The 18,177-nt window shown below is 30.3% G+C and overlaps 1 protein-coding gene across 2 annotated transcripts; it reads left to right on the forward strand.

Annotated features, from left to right (window-relative positions):
• Nucleotides 1-15,453: 15,453 nt before the first annotated feature.
• LOC131178691 (zinc transporter 8-like) lies at nucleotides 15,454-18,177 on the forward strand. Of its 2 annotated transcripts, XM_058144074.1 has the most exons (4): nucleotides 15,454-16,170; nucleotides 16,615-16,764; nucleotides 17,270-17,556; nucleotides 17,825-18,177. In XM_058144074.1, exons 1-4 carry the CDS (start codon nucleotides 15,571-15,573, stop codon nucleotides 17,844-17,846), a joined length of 1,059 nt encoding a protein of 352 aa, XP_058000057.1. In that variant the 5' UTR covers nucleotides 15,454-15,570; the 3' UTR covers nucleotides 17,847-18,177. The 2 variants fall into 2 exon arrangements, with proteins under 2 accessions (XP_058000057.1, XP_058000058.1); XM_058144075.1 differs by lacking the exon at nucleotides 17,825-18,177 and having other exon boundaries at nucleotides 17,270-17,701.

Raw genomic sequence — 18,177 nt, forward strand, 5'->3', positions numbered from 1 at the left:
TTTACGTAAAAGAATATATATGACATATTTCTAATAATATTAACAAATATTATATATATAATTAAATAAGATATACTTATATAACATTTTACATTTAATATTTATTATTTTATTTAAATTTAAAATATTATAAAAAATATCATAATTTAATATGTTTAAAAAATTTTATTTTTTTCATTAAGTTAATAAATTTTTTATAATTAACTATTGAAAAGAAAATATTATTTTATAAAAATTTAATGAGATAAATTATAAAATTTCATTAAATCGCCTTAATTTTGTTGTAAACAAAGTTAAACCATATTATACACCATCATGGGGCAGTTGATTTTGTTGGCAATCAATCTCCCTTGTCCTGTAATGTGCCATTGAGAACCCATCCTCATGTGTGAAGAAAACAGAAAGGCCTCCAAGACCTCTTGACTGGTTCCCTATATGAAACGAAAGAATTTCCATATCAAAGCATGCATGAGAATTAACATTCAGTATCCATTAATAATGAGCTATTCATGATGGACCAGAAGAAGGCTATTACCGTTTTTTTTTTTCCTTAATTTTTATTATTTTTAAATCATTTAAATTTGTTAAATTTTATTATTTCATTCCACATCAGCTGATTATTTTAGTTATGGTAATTACATTGACTATGAATAACAGAAAGTTACCTTTTGATATATATATAAACATAAACATGTGAATGGCCATGAGTCGCATCAGTGTGAAAATGCATCTATCCTCCACAACTAAAAACCAATTCTTTCACTTCAAACTTCCTATTCTTTCTTCGTTTCTATCTCTCAAGTAAGAACAAACTAATAACTTACATCTCAAATACAAATAGAAATTTGTCAATCACTCATCTCTGCAGAAAAATCTCTCACTAACCTTTGTATCCATCCTCGAATGTTAGTTTTCATCTTTTCATCCTTATTTTCCTTTCTAATTTTGTTTTAGTTTTCCTAGATTTAGTTTTAGTTTGCACGTGTTAACTCTCTAATTGTGTAAATTTATTTTCTTTTGTAAATGCCTTTTATTACCCAATTCCCCAAATTTTGTATATCTAACCATTTATTATTCAGATTATTTTATTTTAATTTTTATTATTTAGATCATTAGATGAATGTTACTATTTAAAATTAGTATCAAACTTGAAAATAAACTATAGGATTAATTCATTGTTTCTATGGTAATAATTTTTTTTACACATATATTTAGGGTGATGGATGAAATTCTTATAAAAAAAAAATCAATTATCAATGAACCCTCCAATGCTAATGAAGCTAGTGCAAGAGAAAATTTGCAAAGTTCTTATAAAAAAGCTCATTTTGAAATTAATTTGGATGATATTCCTTCAAATCCTGGATTAGGAAAAAAAAAAAAAAAAACATAGATTATCATCCTAATGAGATCAGGATGAATTTAGAAGATATCATTTGCAAAAAGGTGTCCATGTCAAACATATAAACATATCAACCTTATTCTAAGTTCAATAATTCCTAATGTTAAAATTCATTATATTTTTAATAGACAATAGTTCTATTTAATTTTTTACTAGTCAATTTTACTTGAAAAAAAATTCTTATCAATTTATATTTATTTTATATATATTATTTTTACGAATTGTATATTTTAATTGAGTCTTCTAAATTAAAATTCTGACCCAGTAGTCGTTTTCTCCTCATCTCCAATTGTATGTTTGAGACTTGGCATAATAAGAAGTCGCAAAAGCATCGATCATCAAGGTCTTGCAAAAACTATGGCCACAAAACCAGTGAAAGGAAAATTTCCCTTTGGATTTTCTTTGAGGCGTGGTGGCATCATGCTTTCAAAAGCTAAGGAAGCGCATGAATGAACCCAAGTGACAATTAGACCAGCTGCAAAGGCCTTCGTTATGAAAAATATGTTCTTGTCTGGATGTAAAGCTTGGATGAATTCCTAAAATTGGAAGGCAAAGTCCTATTTCACCATCAATCAAAATTGCAGCTATTGCAACAATTTTATTTTTAAGAGCCTCATATTTATTACGATCTTCTTTCTCAGTTTCACACTTACAATCTCCTATCACAAACGCACGGAGTAGCAGAAGAAAACAAAAGACTGTGAGATAGTTTCTATTGAAATTACTCATGGTGCAGGTATGTAGGTATATGGAGCCAAAGTTGGATCTTCCTAGTTTCTTATGTAGAAGAGTGAGGACTCCTAAAGTTGGTAGTCTGTAACATCTACTTTTAAATTTTGAAAATTCAAATTAATTATGAAAAAATTTGTTGTCACTGTAACAATTCTCAACCTTACACAGAAGATTCTCCCAAATTACCTAAAGGGTATGTGAAAACTAAGTAAAAGTGTAGAGAGAATTAACTAAAATGGGTAAGGCTAAATTAGTAAATTCGAAAAAGATTTATTATTTGTAACATAATGAAGGTAATGATATTATCAAGAATTGATAGTAGGGCTATACAATTAATTTAGTAAAAAATGAGGAAATTATGAACTCATCTCATTTAATGATCAAATACCGTTGACGTAAATAAATGTAGATTTATAGAGAGAGAGAGTGTGTGTTGTATTTTGAAGAGTATACAATTGGAAATTCCAAAATAATGTCGACATTAAACCCCATAAATGTCAAATTATTATACTCCAACTAAAGCTACGGATAGAGAAATGAGAGACAATTAGAGAATATATATATATATATATATATATATATATATATATATATATATATATATATATATATATATATATAATTTTGAACCTTGATTCTCACTCCTGCCGTTTATATCACTGCGTCTATTTTCTATGTACAAAGACTTTTGAAATCACATTTATTTCTTTTGTTCACATTCAAGTCAAACCTTAAAAATTAAAATAAAATAATAACTACCATATAAAGTTTTATAGTAATAATAATTATAAAAATTAAATTGAGAAAGCGAGGATCAATAATTAAAAGGATTAATAATTAAGATACTGAATTTATCTCGAATTCAATATTTTAAATTTACAAATGAGAAATATATGATTTTCTTCGACTTTATTTTTTTTTATTTAAATATTTACTATTAATTTCTTAATTTAATATTTTAAATTTATAATAAATATATATGTGCAATCAATATTTTTAATATATGAATAATTTACATTAAAAATATTGATTCACAATTAAATATTAAATAAATTATATCACCTTAAGATTTTGATTTTAGATTACTTTAATTTTATGATTAATACACATTGAAAATATTTTGTCTTATAAATACAAATAAAAATTTATTTCATATATTGATGAAAAAAATTACAAAATTAAAATAATTTTTCATTTCAATTAAAAATTATTTAGTTAAATTAAGTAATTAATAAAATAAAATTAATAAATTCATCCCATTTATTTTTTCTAAAATTTTTTCTAAAATTTATCGTAATCTAACAATTTTATCTAAATGTATCAATTTTGCAATAATTATCTCAAACTTTAGGTGTAATTTTAACCAAAATCTAAAATTAATTTTAAGAAATTTAAATTTTATTTAATAAACTTATAATTATAATAACTGAACACCCTAACATTTAAGTTTTATTACCTAAAATTTAAATTAGCTGAGTTTATTCTCTTGACTAATGTGATCATAATTTTTAAAATAATCAATAACTTAATTACCAAAACACAAAAATTTTTTAGGGCATTTGGTTATTATAATTGTAAATTTAGGACATTTAGTTACTATAATTATAAGTTTAGTGAATAAAATTTAAATTTCTCTAAATCAATCTTAGAATTTGGTTATAATTGTACCTAATGTGAAAGGCTGAGATACTAGAAAGTGTTTGTCTTAACTTATAACTCTCTAAAAATAAATTTACATATATATATTTGCTTATAAGCCCCTTTCAAAAAAAAAAAAAAAAAACTGAGGAAACAACTTTTTATTTTAACACTTATAAGTTAATTTAATCAAATATTTTATTATATTAACTTCATTTAATTTATAAAATTTTACTAAAAATATTATTTAATATCCTTTCTAGTCATTTTAATAATAAATACATTTATAAATTATTTATCACTAAACAAATTAATTATTTACCAATTACATATAAACATTTAAATCAAGCATAAATAAGCTTTCAATAATGTGGATTGATCATAGCCATCAATCACCTTCCATACCCCCATCACTATTCTCCATACACATTAGTGAGAATAGCCAATGTACTGTAGACACCTGGCAGTGATGTCCACACAATGTACTGTAGCTTCAGCTGTATAATAATTAAGAATGGTTTGAAACTTCCTTATTATTTATGATGTTTAATGTCGACATTCTCTCAACATAACACTGGATTTCCGGTTGTACACTATTCCAAAACAACACCCTTCCTCTGTAATCTATATTTATCTACGTCAACTGTGCTTGATCATTTTATGGGATGAGTTCATAATTTCCTCATTTTATAAAAAATTCCAAATTAAGTGATTCAAAATGATTTGAAAACCTAAGATAGAGACCTAAAATATTGTTTTAGCGACCAAGGCCAAATTATGAGCTTAAGATACCCGGATATAGAATACAAATTTAAGGTACAAATATAGAAAACTTGGAATTTCAGGAATATGGCATCCAAAATAGTGTTTAGTAAATTGGCCATAACTTGAGATCCAGAACTCCAAATTGAGTGATTCAAAAAGAAAAATAAAACTAAGACATAGAGGAACACGTTTCATGAAGAACACATCACCAAATTATGACTAGAACTAGGTTGAAATGGGGTTGTAATTTCAAGGTCTAGAATTACCCTAAACCCAGTGAAATACTCAGCGATAGCTTCTTTATGTTGTCGCAGATAAGGAGAAAGGCAAAGTAGTAGAGTGAGCTACTTGTAGCTGTGTTGGAGCTGTGTTTGGATTACTTTCAGGTATATTAGTTATACCCTTTGTAAATTCATTTTGACGTAAATTAGTCCATATGTATCTAAAAGACAAATGAGCAGTTGTACAAATAAAATTGTAATAATATTCTGTTATATTTTGGTTTGTAAATTTATATAAGAACATTTATTTCGATTTGTATATGAGATGAGCACATTTTCTTGGTATTGGTTGAATGAAAAGAGATTATATGAGTTTGATTGTGTTCAAATTGTGTATGATATATTTTTATAAATTGATTTTCAACAGATTTGAAGAACTATTTTTATATAGTTTTAGCCGTCACCATGCAAATTTTCTGTAAAATTCTAAAAATGCTAATTTATTTCTAAATAAAATTTATGGCATATACCTAACTCAAAGATGCTTTAATAATTGTTTTATCACCATTTTACACTTAAAAATGAAATGAAATTATTTTAAAATCCATTTTAGTATATTTAATGGGTTATCGGTAAGTGAAGTTTGGTAATTCATTAGGTATATTATGGGATCATGTTATACCTTATAGAGGGGTAAGGTGTGACATGTTTTAGTGGTATCAGAGCATTTTTAAAAAAAAAAAAAAAATTAGTTTTGAATTGTGATTTTGAAATATTTTCTTAAGAAGTACAACTGCTTAAATGTCACTGAATTGATACATATAGTGCATTTACATCATGAATATAGACTAATGGACAGATTTCTTTGTGTTAGTTGTTAGGAAGTAGAAACCTTTGAAAATTGAAATGGAAGAAGGGGATCATTCGAGAACGATGGTTGCAGTTCGCAAGCAAGGAAGGCTCCAGCCTAGAATACTAGTGGGTTCACCGCACTAGTCCCGCCCATGCAGTCCTGCTTAGTTCGCTCAGCAAATGGCTACATTATTTCAACAAATGGCTGGCAATATATTAGTCCAAGCTCCAGTACAAGCACCTCCGGTGCAATCACAACCTCCAGCAGACAATATGACAAGTTGATTAAATATGGGGCAATAGAATTTAAGGGTACAATAGACCCGCTAGAAGCAGAGCAGTGGCTTGAGAGAATGGAGAGGGTCTTTAGGAAATTGCATTGCACTGATGATTTGAAGTTTGAATACTCAGTTTCTTTACTGCATGGGGATGTAAATGAATGGAGGAAGACCATCCCCAACATTCTACTAGAACCTCCAGTGCTAACATGGGACGATTTTCTCAAGGAACTCAGATAAAAATACATCCCAGACATCTATGTAGAGATGAAGCTATAAGAGTTCTTGAGTATAAAACAAGGGAATAGAACTGTGGCAGAGTATGAGAGGGAATTTTCTCATTTAAGCTATTATGCTGAGAGTCTACTTATTACCAACAGAGACAGATGTAAAAGATTTGAGGCTGGTTTGAGGCCCAGTATCAAGCTACAAGTAGTGGGGTTAAGATACACCAACTTTTCTGAGTTAATATCACAAGCCCTTGAGATAGAAAGGGTGAAACTTAAAGCCACAACTGAGAAGAATATGGGAGACAAGACTATAAAGGCGACTGGTCAGGGTTCAAGCAGTAGTTTAGACAAAAGAAAAAGCTTTGGAGGGTCTGGTAACAGAAGATTTGGTAGAGGGAGACCCACAGTACAAAGGCCACCTCGATCCATTCAGCAGACGCCTAGAGGAGCACTATCAGTTCATACTTGTGAGACTTGTGATAAGACCCATGGAGGAGTATGTTACAGAGCCACAGGAGCCTGCTACAACTGTGGTGGTACGGGGTATTTTGCTAGAGATTGTGTCAGTGCCCGCAGATCAGTGCCACCTACTATAGCTGAGGGATCAGTTCAAGGTTCCGCTTCCAGAGGGTCATAGTCAATTAATAGAGGTAGAGGCAGAGGCTGAGTTAGCACTTCTGGCTGCCAGGGCACAGTGAACCAACCAGAATAAAGTGGTGCAATAGCCAGGGTGTACACCATGCGCCAGAGAGAAGAGGCTAAGACTTCTAATGTAGTAGCCAGTATATTCTCCATCTTTGACAAAGATGTTTATGTGCTGTTTGATCCCGGCTCTACACATTCTTATGTTAGCGCTAGTATTGCATGTTCTGCTACTGTCCCTTGTATGAAAATGGATTTTGATGTTTTGGTAACTAGTCCTTTAGGACAAGCCGTTAGGGTGAATCGAATGTATAAGGATTGTCTGCTAGTAATCCAAGAACATACATTTTTGTCGGATCTGATTGAAATGCCCTTCAGAGATTATGATATCATCTTGGGCATGCATTGGCTAGCCAGGCATTATGCTATGATTGATTGTAGAATGAAGACAGTCACTTTTGGTCTTCCCGAGTACGTAGATGTGCTAATACACGGAAAGAGGCAGCTATTGCCATCTAATATCATTTCAACTATACTTGCTAGAAAGATGATTAGAAAGGGGTGTGAAGCCTGCCTAGCTCATGTGATAGACACCCAAGTAGGGAGTCCATATTTGAAGAATAACCCCACAATATGTGATTTTCCATATGTTTTTCCTGAAGAGTTGCCAAGATTATGCCGAAAAGAGAGGTGTGGTTTGAAATTGAGGTTATGCCTGGTGGAGCTAATTTCTATTACTCCTTATAGAATGGCACCTACTGAGTTAAAAGAGTTGAAGGTGCAGTTACAAGAGTTGCTAGATAAGGGTTTTATCCGCCCTAGTGTGTCACAATGGGAAGCACCAGTATTGTTTATCAAGAAGAAAGATGGTAATCTCCATCTGTGCATTGACTACAGACAATTGAATAAGGTGACCATAAAGAATAAATATCTTTTGCCACGGATTGATGATTTATTTGATTAGTTGAAAGATGCAACTGTGTTCTCAAAAATTGATTTGAGATCGGGATACTACTAGTTGAGGGTGCAGGAGCAGAGCATTCCTAAAACTGCCTTCAGGACTTGCTATGGCCATTATGAGTTCATGGTGATGCCATTCGGTTTAACTAATGCTCTAGCTGCTTTATGGACCTGATGAACACTATCTTCAGGCCATATCTAGATCAGTTTATTATGGTATTCATTGATGATATTTTGGTGTACTCAAAGAATGCAAAGGAGCATGATAAGCACTTGAGGATTGTACTACAGACCTTGAGGGAGAAACAATTGTATGCCAAAATGTCTAAATGTGAGCTTTAGTTTAAGGAGATTGCCTTTCTAGGGCATATTGTATCAGCAGAGGGTATCAAGGTGAATCTCAGCAAGGTAGAAGCCATTCTGAATTGGTAGCCGCCTAGAAATGTTACAAAAGTTCAGAGTTTCATTGGTTTGGCTGGTTATTACCATAGGTTTGTGAAGGGATTCTCTATGTTGGCATCTCCACTAACTAAGTTGCTTCAAAAGGATGTCAAATTTCAGTGGACTAACAGATGCCAGGAGAGCTTTGATGAGTTGAAGAGGTGTTTAACTGAAGCTCCAGTTTTGACTTTACCTACTCTGGGTAAAGAGTATACCATATACAGTGATACTTCTCACAATGGGCTAGGCTGTGTGTTGATGCAAGATGGAAATGTTATTGCCTATGCTTCACGCCATCTTAAACCACATGAGAGGAATTATCTTACAAATGACTTGGAGCTAGCAGCTATTGTATTTGCTCTGAAGATCTGGAGACATCATTTATATGGGGAGAAGTGTTATATCTACACAGATCACAAAAGCTTGAAATATCTGGGCACACAGAAAGAGTTGAACTTGAGACATAGAAGATGGCTAGAACTAATAAAAGATTATGACTGCTTGATCGACTACCAACCTGAGAACACCAATGTTGTTACAGATGCCCTAAGTCACAAGACCATGGCTAGTTTGAAGGCTTCACCTTTATCCATGGTGCATGATTTGAATACATTGCATGCTAAATTGGAGATAGATGATGATGGGCGAATTGTGGCTACCTTGCAGATGAAACCAGTGTAGATTGAACAAATAAAAGCAGTAGCTCAAAATGATGAAAAGTATTTGAAATTAGTGGAAGAAACTCAGAATGGCAAGAAACCAGAATTTTCAATGAATGATAATGGCTTACTGCTATACCAAGGTAGAATGTGCATTCCTAATGATGTGGAATTGAAGGAAGCCATTTTAAAGGAATCACATAACTCACCTTTTGCAATGCACCCTGGTCGAACCAAAATGTATAGAACTACTAAAGAGCACTACTGGTGGATGGGCATGAAAAAGGATATTGCAGAATATGTGGCTAAATGCCTAACTTATCAGCAAGTAAAGGCAGAACACCAAGTGCCAGCTGGTTTGCTATAGCCACTGCCATTCTCGAGTGGAAATGGGAACAGATTATTATGGATTTTGTGATGGGACTTCCACATACACAGAAGAATCATGATGCAGTTTGGGTCATTGTCGACAGATTGACTAATTCTGCATGCTTTCTACCAATAGGGATGGATTATAGTCTAAATAGATTGGCCAAGTTGTATATTGATGAAGTGGTGAGATTACATGGAGTGCCAGTGCTAGTGTCTATTGTATCGGATAGGGATCCAAGGTTTACTTCTAAATTCTAGGGTAGTCTCCAAAAAGCCCTAGGAACTAGATTGAACTTCAGCACAATATTTCATCCACAGACAGATGGCTAGTCTGAGAGAATTATCTAGATTTTGGAGGATATGCTTCAGGCTTGTGTGATTGAGTTTGAAGAAAGTTGGGATACCCACCTGCCTTTGATTGAATTTACTTACAACAACAGCTATCAGTCAAGCATTGGGATGCCTCCATAGGAAGCACTTTATGGTAGAAAATGTAGAACTCCCTTGTGTTGGGATGAAGTGGGCGAGAGAAAGTTGATTAACCCTGAAATTGTATAACAGACTGAAGAGAATATTAAGCTTATTAGAGACAGACTCAATACTACATCAGATAGACAGAAGTCCTACATAGATTTGAAGATACAGGATATTGAATATTCAGTGGGTAACAAAATATTCCTTAAAGTTTCCTCATGGAAGAAGATTATAAGATTTGGCGGAAAGGAAAAATTGAGTCCTCACTTACTCTATCGGCCATAGAAGGTTCTAGAAAGAGTGGGTCCCTCCAGAGTTGAAGAAGATCCACAATGTTTTTCATGTCTCCATGTTGAGGAGGTATAGATCAGACCCATCCCACATTTTTCCAGTAGAGAAAATTGAAGTGAATCCAGACCTAACTTATGACATAGACTTAACATATTCAATTCAAGTTTAAATAAGAATTACTTCAAGAAGGTAACGAATAATGGAGATGGGAAGCGGAGGTACAAGAAGTGTAATCAGTCTGTGGGTGAATGTGACTACAGACACATTCTCCAGGTTCAAGTACAGGATCATACTAGCATTGCATGGGTGACTGCATTTCAAGAAGTGGTGAAGACATAATGGGTATATTTGCAAAATATCTGCACTCTTGAAATATGAAGAACAAGATGACGAGAGCTTTTCTAAAATTATTTGGAAAGTACTATTTAATAATTTTTCCTACATACACTTAACATATTCAATTCAAGTTTAAATAAGGATTACTCCATCCTTTAGCTTATCAAGAGAATAGAATGGCTTTACTGCTTCATTGTGTGGATATTCAAATTTCAATGATTTATCATTTAGCTTATCATGGAGGGTGTCTTTTATAGTTTCTTGGTTTAAAATAAAATAAATTATGTTATTACATAAAATAAGGCGGTTTAATAAAATTTTATTATTCATCTCATTAATTTTTTATAAAATAATTTTTTCCCGTAAAATAGCTAATTACGAAAAATTTATTAACTTAATAGAAAAATAAAATTTCTTTACGTAAAAGAATATATATGACATATTTCTAATAATATTAACAAATATTATAGATATAATTAAATAAGATATACTTATATAACATTTTACATTTAATATTTATTATTTTAATTAAATTTAAAATATTATAAAAAAATATCATAATTTAATATGTTTAAGAAATTTTATTTTTTTCGTTAAGTTAATAAATTTTTTATAATTAACTATTGAAAAAAAATATTATTTTATAAAAATTTAATGAGATAAATTATAAAATTTCATTAAATCACTTTTGTTGTAAACAAAGTTAAACCATATTATACACCATCATGGGGCGGTTGATTTTGTTGGCAATCAATCTCCCTTGTCCTGTAATGTGCCATTGAGAACCCATCCTCATGTGTGAAGAAAACAGAAAGGCCTCCAACACCTCTTGACTGGTTCCCTATATGAAACGAAAGAATTTCCATATCAAAGCATGCATGAGAATTAACATTCAGTATCCATTAATAATGAGCTATTCATGATGGACCAGAAGAAGGCTATTACCGTTTTTTTTTTTTTTCCTTAATTTTTAATATTTTTAAATCATTTAAATTTGTTAAATTTTATTATTTCATTCCACATCAGCTGATTATTTTAGTTATGGTAATTACATTGACTATGAATAACAGAAAGTCACCTTTTGATATATATATAAACATAAACATGTGAATGGCCATGAGTCGCATCAGCGTGAAAATGCATCTATCCTCCACAACTAAAAACCAATTCTTTCACTTCAAACTTCCTATTCTTTCTTCGTTTCTATCTCTCAAGTAAGAACAAACTAACTCACATCTCAAATGCAAATAGAAATTTGTCAATCACTCATCTCTGCAGAAAAATCTCTCACTAACCTTTGTATCCATCCTCGAATGTTAGTTTTCATCTTTTCATCCTTATTTTCCTTTCTAATTTTGTTTTAGTTTTCTTAGATTTAGTTTTAGTTTGCACGTGTTAACTCTCTAATTGTGTAAATTTATTTTCTTTTGTATATGCCTTTTATTAGCCAATTCCCCAAAATTTTGTATATCTAACCATTTATTATTCAGATTATTTTATTTTAATTTTTATTAGTTAGATCATTAGATGAATGTTACTATTTAAAATTAGTATCAAACTTGAAAATAAACTATAGGATTAATTCATTGTTTCTATGGTAATAATTTTTTTTACACATATATTTAGGATGATGGATGAAATTCTTATAAAAAAAAAATCAATTATCAATGAACCCTCCAATGCTAATGAAGCTAGTGCAAGAGAAAATTTGCAAAGTTCTTAAAAAAAAGCTCATTTAGAAATTAATTTGGATGATATTCCTTCAAATCCTGGATTAGGGGGGAAAAAAAACATAGATTATCATCCTAATGAGATCAGGATGAATTTAGAAGATATCATTTGCAAAAAGGTGTCCATGTCAACCATATAAACATATCAACCTTATTCTAAGTTCAATAATTCCTAATGTTAAAATTCATTATATTTTTAATAGACAATAGTTCTATTTAATTTTTAACTAGTCAATTTTACTTGAAAAAAAATTCTTATCAATTTATATTTATTTTATATATATTATTTTTACGAATTGTATATTTTAATTGAGTCTTCTAAATTAAATTTTCGACCCACTAGTCGTTTTCTCCTCATCTCCAATTGTATGTTTGAGACTTGGCATAATAAGAAGTCGCAAAAGCATCGATCATCAAGGTCTTGCAAAAACTATGGCCACAAAACCAGTGAAAGGAAAATTTCCCTTTGAATTTTCTTTGAGGCATGGTGGCATCATGCTTTCAAAAGCTAAGGAAGCACATGAATGAACCCAATTGACAATTAGACCAGCTGCAAAGGTCTTCGTTATGAAAAATATGTTCTTGTCTGGATGTAAAGCTTGAATGAATTCCTAAAATTGAAAGGCAAAGTCCTATTTCACCATCAATCAAAATTGCAGCTATTGCAACAATTTTATTTTTAAGAGCCTCATATTTATTACGATCTTCTTTCTCAGTTTCACACTTACAATCTCCTATCACAAACGCACGGAGTAGCAGAAGAAAACAAAAGACTGTGAGATAGTTTCTATTGAAATTACTCATGGTGTAGGTATGTAGGTATATGGAGCCAAAGTAGGATATTCCTAGTTTCTTATGTAGAAGAGTGAGGACTCCTAAAGTTGGTAGTCTGTAACATCTACTTTTAAATTTTGAAAATTCATAATTAATTATGAAAAAATATGGTGTCACTGTGACAATTCTCAACCTCACACAGAAGATTCTCCCAAATTACCTAAAGGGCATGTGAAAACTAAGTAAAAGTGTAGAGAGAATTAACTAAAATGGGTAGGGCTAAATTAGTAAATTCAAAAAAGATTTATTATTTGTAACATAATGAAGGTAATGATATTATCAAGAATTGATAGTAGGGCTATATAATTAATTTAGTAAAAAATGAGGAAATTATGAACTCATCTCATTTAATGATCAAATATTGTTGACGTAAATAAATGTAGATTTATAAAGAGAGAGAGTGTTGTATTTTGAAGAGTATACAATTGGAAATTCCAAAGTCATGTTGAAATAATGTCGACATTAAACCCCATAAATGTCAAATTATTATACTCCAACTAAAGCTACGGATAGAGAAATGAGAGACAATTAGAGAATATATATATATATATATATATATATATATATATATAATTTTGAACCTTAATTCTCACTCCTGCCGTTTATATCATGGCTTCTATTTTCTATATACAAAGACTTTTGTAATCACATTTATTTCTTTTGTTCTCATTCAAGTCAAACCTTAAAAATTAAAATAAAATAATAACTACCATATAAAGTGTTATAGTAATAATAATTATAAAAATTAAATTGAGAAAGTGAGGATTAATAATTAAAAGGATTAATAATTAAGATACAGAATTGATCGCGAATTCAATATTTTAAATTTATAAATGAGAAATATATGATTTTCTTGGACTCTATTTTTGTATTTAAATATTTACTATTAATTTCTTAATTTAATATTTTAAATTTTATATTAAATATATATGTGCAATCAATATTTTTAATATATGAATAATTTACATTAAAAATATTGATTCACAATTAAATATTAAATAAATTATATCACCTTAAGATTTTGATTTTAGATTACTTTAATTTTATGATTAATATACATTGAAAATATTTTGTCTTATAAGTACAAATAAAAATTTTTTTCATATATTGACGAAAAAAATTACAAAATTAAAATAATTTTTCATTTCAATTAAAAATTATTTAGTTAAATTAAGTAATTAATAAAATAAAATTAATAAATTCATCCCATTTATTTTTTCTAAAATTTATTGTAACATGTAAGGACAGGTGAACATAAAACACCAAACAATTTTATCTAAACGTATCAATTTTGCAATAATTATCTCAAACTTTAGGTGTAATTTTAACCAAAATCTAAAATTAATTTGAAGAAATTTAAATTTTATTTAATAAACTTATAATTATAATAACTGAACACCCTAACATTTAAGTTTTATTACCTAAAATTTAAATTAGCTGAGTTTATTCTCTTGACTAATGTGATCATAATTTTTAAAATAATCAATAACTTAATTACCAAAACACAAAAATTTTTTAGGGCATTTGGTTATTATAATTGTAAATTTAGGACATTTAGTTACTATAATTATAAGTTTAGTGAATAAAATTTAAATTTCTCTAAATCAATCTTAGAATTTGGTTATAATTGTACCTAATGTGAAAGGCTGAGATGCTAGAAAGTGTTTATCTTAACTTATAACTCTCTAAAAATAAATTTACATATTTATTTATAATATATATATATATATTTACTTATAAGCCCCTTTCAAAAAGAAATTGAGGAAATAACTTTTTATTTTGATACTTATAAGTTAATTTAATCAAATATTTTATAATATTAACCTCATTTAATTTATAAAATTTTGCTAAAAATATTATTTAATATCCTTTCTAGTCATTTTAATAATAAATACATTTATAAATTATTTATTACTAAACAAATTAACTATTTACCAATTACATATAAGCATTTAAATCAAGCATAAATAAGCTTTCAATAACGTGGATTGATCATAGCCATCAATCACCTTCCATACCCCCATCACTATTCTCCATACACATTAGTGAGAATAGCCAATGTACTGTAGACACCTGGCACTGATGTCCACACAATGTACTGTAGCTTGAGCTGTATAATAATTAAGAATGGTTTGAAACTTCCTTATTATTTATGATGTTTAATGTCGACATTCTCTCAACATAACACTGGATTTCCGGTTGTACACTATTCCAAAACAACACCCTTCCTCTGTAATCTATATTTATCTACGTCAACTGTGCTTGATCATTTTATGGGATGAGTTCATAATTTCCTCATTTTTCAGTAAACTAATTTTATAGCCCTACTACTATATCAATCCTTGATGATATCATTAAATAAATCTTGATTTAAAATTCAAAAAAAAAAACTTGTTTGAATTTACTAATTTAACCCTACCCATTTTAGTTAATTCTTCCTACACGGTTAATAGTTTCAAATCCCTCTAGGTAATTTGGGAAGCCAAATTTATTGATCTCAGACACATGAAACCACTTGCAAATACATAGCAAATTTATTTATCAAGGAAAAAAAAGTCTTCTTTTGGAGGCAGAGAATTGTCACAGTGTCACCATAGTTTGTCATGGTAAGTATAAATTTTCAAAACTGAGAAGTACACGTAATAGACTAGCAATTATCAGTCTCCTACATGAGAAGCTAGCAAAATCCTATACTTTCACTCAATATATCTATACCATGAGCAATTTCAATAGAAGCTTTTTCAGAGTTTTTGGTTTCCTCTTGCTACTCCCTGCGCTTGTGATCGGAGATTGTCCATGTGAAAATGAAGCAGAAGATCGTAACAAATCTGAGGCTCTTAAATATAAAGCTGTTGGTATAGCTGCAATTTTGGTTGCTGGTGCAATAGGTGTTTGCCTCCCAATTTTAGGAAGGTTCATCACAGCTTTACATCCTGAAAAGAATATATTTTTCATAATCAAGGCCTTTGCAGCTGGTGTAATTTTGTCAACTGGGTTCATTCATGTGCTTCCTGACGCTTTTGACAGCTTGACATCACCGTGCCTCAATGAGAACCCTTGGGGAAAATTTCCTTTCACCGGTTTTGTGGCCATGGTTTCTGCGATTGGGACCTTGATGATTGATGCTTTTGCAACTTCTTATTATGCTAAGTCCCAAGGACAAGGACAACATATAGCTGGAGATGAGGAGAAAGCCAGAGAAAATGGAGGACAGATGCATGTTCACACTCATGCAACTCATGGTCATTCACATGGTTCAGTTTTGATTGAGAATTCTGCTTCATCTGAACTTCTTCGCCATCGAGTTATTTCACAGGTGATTTTGATTTGAATGAGTGAATAATCTTCTTGATTGAATTTCTTTTATGTTTGTTTTTATAGAATAGTAATACATTACATTACCTAATCAATTTGATTAGCTACACTCATGGTCTGTTTGTTTTGTTTCAATCTGTTTGTTTTGTTTCAATCTGTTTGTTTTAATTCAACCCTATTTTTCTCTTGTGCCTTGGTGTCATAGGCTCTAGGCAAGAACAACTAAACAATTCATATTGGTTAAACTCTATTGTAAGAGAGTTTTGTTGATAAAGGTAGCCATTTTGTATTGAAATTTGCAATATGCAAACAAATAATGCTACCATAAAAAAATTTAAAAGTTCAGTTTTACAATGACAAAAAATATAAGTAAGGGGAAGAAAACAGCCCAATTGATCATGATATTTTACTTTATTATTCCTATTTTTATTTTTTTTTTCTGCAGGTTTTGGAGTTGGGTATTGTGGTCCATTCTGTGATAATAGGAATATCTTTAGGTGCTTCTGAAAGTCCAAAAACAATAAGGCCTCTAGTAGCTGCCCTCACCTTTCATCAGTTCTTTGAGGGTATGGGACTTGGAGGATGCATTGCTCAGGTAATATCTTAATATCTCAACTCAATAAGTTTTGCAAAAACATTTTGTGAAATTCAGAATTTATTATCCACTTAATTAATTTATTGGAGTTTTGGCATTTTTACCATTTAATATTCCTAATCCCAATCCAAGTGAGTTCCAAATTTTCTGATTATAGAATAAAACTAGTTTTTTTTTTTTTTTTTGGAGGAAAAAGTACTTGGCTGTTGACGTTACATATTAGTTAGTTGGAATTGCTTATAAATTTGCAATCACATTATTCTATTCTTTAAAGAAAGCTTTTAATCTCTATGCATATAGAAGACAAATTACATTATTTAGATTTCAAATGGAAGATAGCAATTGATATTAATATATAAAATTAATTAACAAGTATTAGTTTAAATTTCTATCTCGTATTTTAAGTCAAAATATCCACATCTATCAAACTATATAATCACATATTTTTAATTGATAGAACTTAAATTTCATTATTTGATAGAATTTTGCATTTGGATGTTGGCAGGCAAAATTCAAGGGAAGAGTTGTTGCCACTATGGCACTTTTCTTCTCTCTTACAACCCCAGTTGGTATCGCAATCGGAATTGGGATATCAAATGTGTATAAAGAGAATAGTCCAACTGCTCTCATTGTTGAAGGGATTTTTAATTCAGCTTCAGCCGGAATTTTAATTTACATGGCATTGGTGGATCTTCTTGCCGCTGATTTTATGAATCCTAAAGTACAGGGCAATGGAAAACTCCAACTTGGAGTTAATCTTTTTCTTCTGCTTGGTGCAGGCTTGATGTCTCTCTTGGCCAAATGGGCTTAAACTTTTTCTGTATATGTAAAAGAAAAGAAAAAACTTATGCATATCGTAACATCTTAATAACTCAGCCCTAAGACTCTGTAACGAGCATTTTATACAATCTTCAGAATTTATTATTCACTTAATTAATTTATTGGAGTTTGGCATATATATATATATATAAATGTATGAGATATTAGACGGTTGAAATTGCTTATAAATTTGTTTCATTATAAATTTGCTATCTGCTTGCTCATTGGTTAGATCATGTTGCTATTTAATAGACCAGACTTGAAACAATGGCGTGGAGACTATAAGTGTTTTTCTGCCTTTGGAAGTTGAGATAATTCTCTCGCTCCTTGTTAGTTTTCGACTTCCGGAAGATTATTTATTCCGTATATGGTTTTATTCCAAGAAGTGAACTCAGGTTATCTTGTGGCCCGGTGCTATTTGAAGATAAAGTTAAGCACTTCTTGTAGCCCCTTTTATCTGATATTCTTACACACCTGGTACAATGATGCAGCCAGCCTCACCATCTTGAGATAGAAAATGTATATAATCTTCATGAATAATTCCCAATTAAAAAAGTTAGCTAGGTCATGCACCTCAGCTGGAATTTTCGTTTA

This window comes from Hevea brasiliensis, chromosome 3 (genome assembly GCF_030052815.1).
Source record: "Hevea brasiliensis isolate MT/VB/25A 57/8 chromosome 3, ASM3005281v1, whole genome shotgun sequence".
Lineage (NCBI taxonomy): Eukaryota > Viridiplantae > Streptophyta > Magnoliopsida > Malpighiales > Euphorbiaceae > Hevea > Hevea brasiliensis.